This window comes from Gossypium raimondii, chromosome 12 (assembly GCF_025698545.1).
Source record: "Gossypium raimondii isolate GPD5lz chromosome 12, ASM2569854v1, whole genome shotgun sequence".
NCBI lineage: Eukaryota > Viridiplantae > Streptophyta > Magnoliopsida > Malvales > Malvaceae > Gossypium > Gossypium raimondii.
The window spans coordinates 4856922-4860031 of record NC_068576.1 but is presented as its reverse complement, the minus strand read 5'-3'; the positions used below and the strand labels follow the sequence as shown (position 1 = coordinate 4860031).

The window sequence follows — 3110 nt, the reverse complement described above, 5'->3', positions numbered from 1 at the left end:
ACAATGAAAACTTCGAAATGTTTTTATTTTTTTACCTTGTTTAGAAACAATAGCTTTATAATATTTACTTTTTTTATATTTTTTATATTATTTTTGAAATTTTAATAATTTATATATATTACCTTAAATATTTTTTTAATTTTTAAATAATTTTCTCTAAATTTCAAGAGTTTTTAAAATTTTTAATTAATTAATAACGTGGAAAATCAATAAATAACCGACGGAGAAACAGACAGGTTGCAGTAATGCTATTATTATACCATATAAACTGAAAAATCAAGAAAAGTTCAAATCACATGATAAACAAGACGTTAAATATGATCATCACAAAATAATCTATGTACTGTTTGCAAATAAACGACAATAAACTAGAGGTGATCATGGGCCGGGTCGGGCTTAAAAAATTTAGTACGCTTCTTAGGCTTGGGCCCGGCCCAAAATATGAGCCTGAAGTTTTGTCAAGGCACGGCCCGGGGGAATATTAAGCCCGAGCCCGGCTTGGTCTGGTCCATTTTTTTATGATAGAAAAACATGATTTTACAATTTGAATAGCCTATATTTTTATAATTTTTAAAAGATTAAATTAATTTTTTTTTCATTTGAGGGGCAAAGTGTAATTTTACCATTACTATTTTAAAATCTTATAAATTATAAAGAGTTAAAAAAAATTTTCTATTTTTATTTTAGAGTAGAACCCTTGCCCATGAAATATTATATCAACAAATTTAACAATACTAATAATTAAAATTAAATTTTAAAATTTGAAATATAAAAATTAAAAATTTTAAAATAAAAATAAAAAAAGGGAGGAGGGAAGGGCTTAGGGATTTTTACGGGCTTAGGGAAATGGGAAATGGGAAAAGGGGAGGAGAAATGAGAATTTTTTTAAATATATATATATATATTTATTATATTCGGGTCGAGCCGGGTCTGGGCCAAAAAAGTTTTGCCCGAGACTAGGCCAAACGAGCCTCATTTTTTGCCCAAACCTATATTTCGGGCCTATATTTTTACCTGAACCCTCTCATATTTTGGGCGGGCTGTCAGGCCGGGCCTACAGTATAATGGCAAGTAATCAGCCGTCACTAGATCTGTTAAGATCTTAAAGAAAATATTATATTACCAAAAGTACTTAATAAGAAATTTTAATTTATCTTTGCTAGAAATGATTTATTTGAATCTTATTTCAATTTGACTAGTGTTAGAATCTGTAATTATTTTAAAAAAAAATACTTTGTTTAAAAATTCCCACGTAGGTAACCCTTTTGCTCCTATATAATGGAGCTTCAACAAAGGCTTTCTTCACCAAGATTTGGGTTTGGGTTTTCTAAGTTTTCAAAGAAAGAAGCACTGAGATGGGAGATATAAAAGTGAGAGGAAAGAAAGAAGATGAAGATGAGAAAGCAGAAGTAGAGATTTGGAATTATGTATTTGGTTATGCTAAGATAGCAGTAGTTAAATGTGCCATTGAGCTTGGGATTGCTGATGCAATTGACAAGCATGGGAGCCCCATGACACTCTCTCAGCTAACCACTACCCTTAAATGTGAACCACCTCGTCTTTATCGTATTTTGAGGTTCTTGGTCCACTACCAAATATTCAAAGAGGAGCCCGTAACTCAAGATTCCATTGGTTTTGCACTGACGCCTTTGTCTCGTCGATTGATTCGACATGGCGAAAGGAGCATGGCGGCCTTCATTTTACTAGAGAGCAGCCCTGTTATGTTAGCACCATGGCATAGTCTAAGTGCTCGTGTCCTTGACAGTGGGAATTCACCGTTTGAGACGGCACACGGGAAGGATGTATGGAGCTATGCAGAGGAGAACCCTGGACATAGCAAACTCATAGACGAAGCAATGGCTTGCGATGCTAGAGTGGCGGTGCGTGCCTTAATCGAAGGATGTCCTCAAGTGTTTGATGGCATTAAAAGTTTGGTTGATGTTGGTGGAGGCAATGGGACTGCTTTATCTATGTTGGTAAAGGAATTCCCTTGGATGCATGGCATCAACTTCGATCTTCCCCATGTTGTTGCCGTTGCCCCGAAAGTCGATGGCATCGAATACGTAGGAGGAGACATGTTCGAGTGTGTCCCAAGGGCAGACGCTGCTTTCTTTATGGTTAGTAATGAAAGCTTTGTTTCCTTTACCAATTATATTTGAATATGACAAATCTACCTATTTGTGAATTACAGTGGGTGTTGCATGACTGGGATGATGAGGAATGCATACAAATCCTAAAGAAATGTAGAGAAGCCATCCCACAAGACAAAGGGAAGGTCATAATTGTTGAATCTGTGCTTGAAGAAGATGAAAATGACAAGCTAGAATTTGTGGGGTTGATGTTAGACATGGTGATGATGGCACATACTAACAAAGGCAAAGAAAGGACCTTAAAGGAATGGAAGTATGTTCTTGGAGAGGCTGGATTCACCAGAATCAATGTAAAACCTATTCATGCTGTTCAATCTATCATTGAAGCTTATATTTAGAAATTCCACCTTGCCTGCTTCTTTTAACTTTGGGTTAATAAATGGCTTCTTTTACTATTAAACCTTGAATCCTGTCGGGTCTTTTATTGGCCAAACCATATGAGATCTGTTGTGGGAAATATGTAATTTTGTTTTTCCTTCTGTTAATTACTAGTTTGGCTTGCACTGGTTGTTCCCTTTAATTGACTTCAATCTTTATATAATTCTCTAATGTCCCCGCTCCCCCCAAATAAAGAGACAAATAAGAAGCTAAAGAAACATAGTATTTATATTCCCTTCTAACTTTTAATCAACACTCTCGAATTAAGGTATTCATGATTTGACAATGATATCAGTATCAATGTTTTTTAACCCTGACCTGCAGTCAAATTTATCAAACCAACCGTCGGTTCAACCACCTTTTTAGCCGGTTCAATCAATTTATACTGTTTCTTAGTCTAACCAGTTCAAAGCACTTTCTAAACAGGTCTCCCTGTCGGTCTGGTCCGATTCAAACAACACTAGTTGATACTAAACGAGTTGGTGTAACGACTTAACTAGAAACTAATTTAGTAAAAATATAACTAAAAAAATAACTAAACACTAATATTTTAAATAAGTTATATTATTATGATGGTACTTT

At 34.8% G+C, this 3110-nt stretch overlaps 1 protein-coding gene across 1 annotated transcript; it reads left to right on the top strand.

Moving 5' to 3' along the window:
• Window positions 1-1322: 1322 nt before the first annotated feature.
• On the top strand, window positions 1323-2670 carry LOC105762958 (acetylserotonin O-methyltransferase). The gene is made up of 2 exons (XM_012580957.2): window positions 1323-2117; window positions 2192-2670. The coding sequence occupies exons 1-2, from the start codon at window positions 1356-1358 to the stop codon at window positions 2486-2488; spliced, it is 1059 nt and encodes a 352-aa protein (XP_012436411.1). The 5' UTR covers window positions 1323-1355; the 3' UTR covers window positions 2489-2670.
• Window positions 2671-3110: the final 440 nt, after the last annotated feature.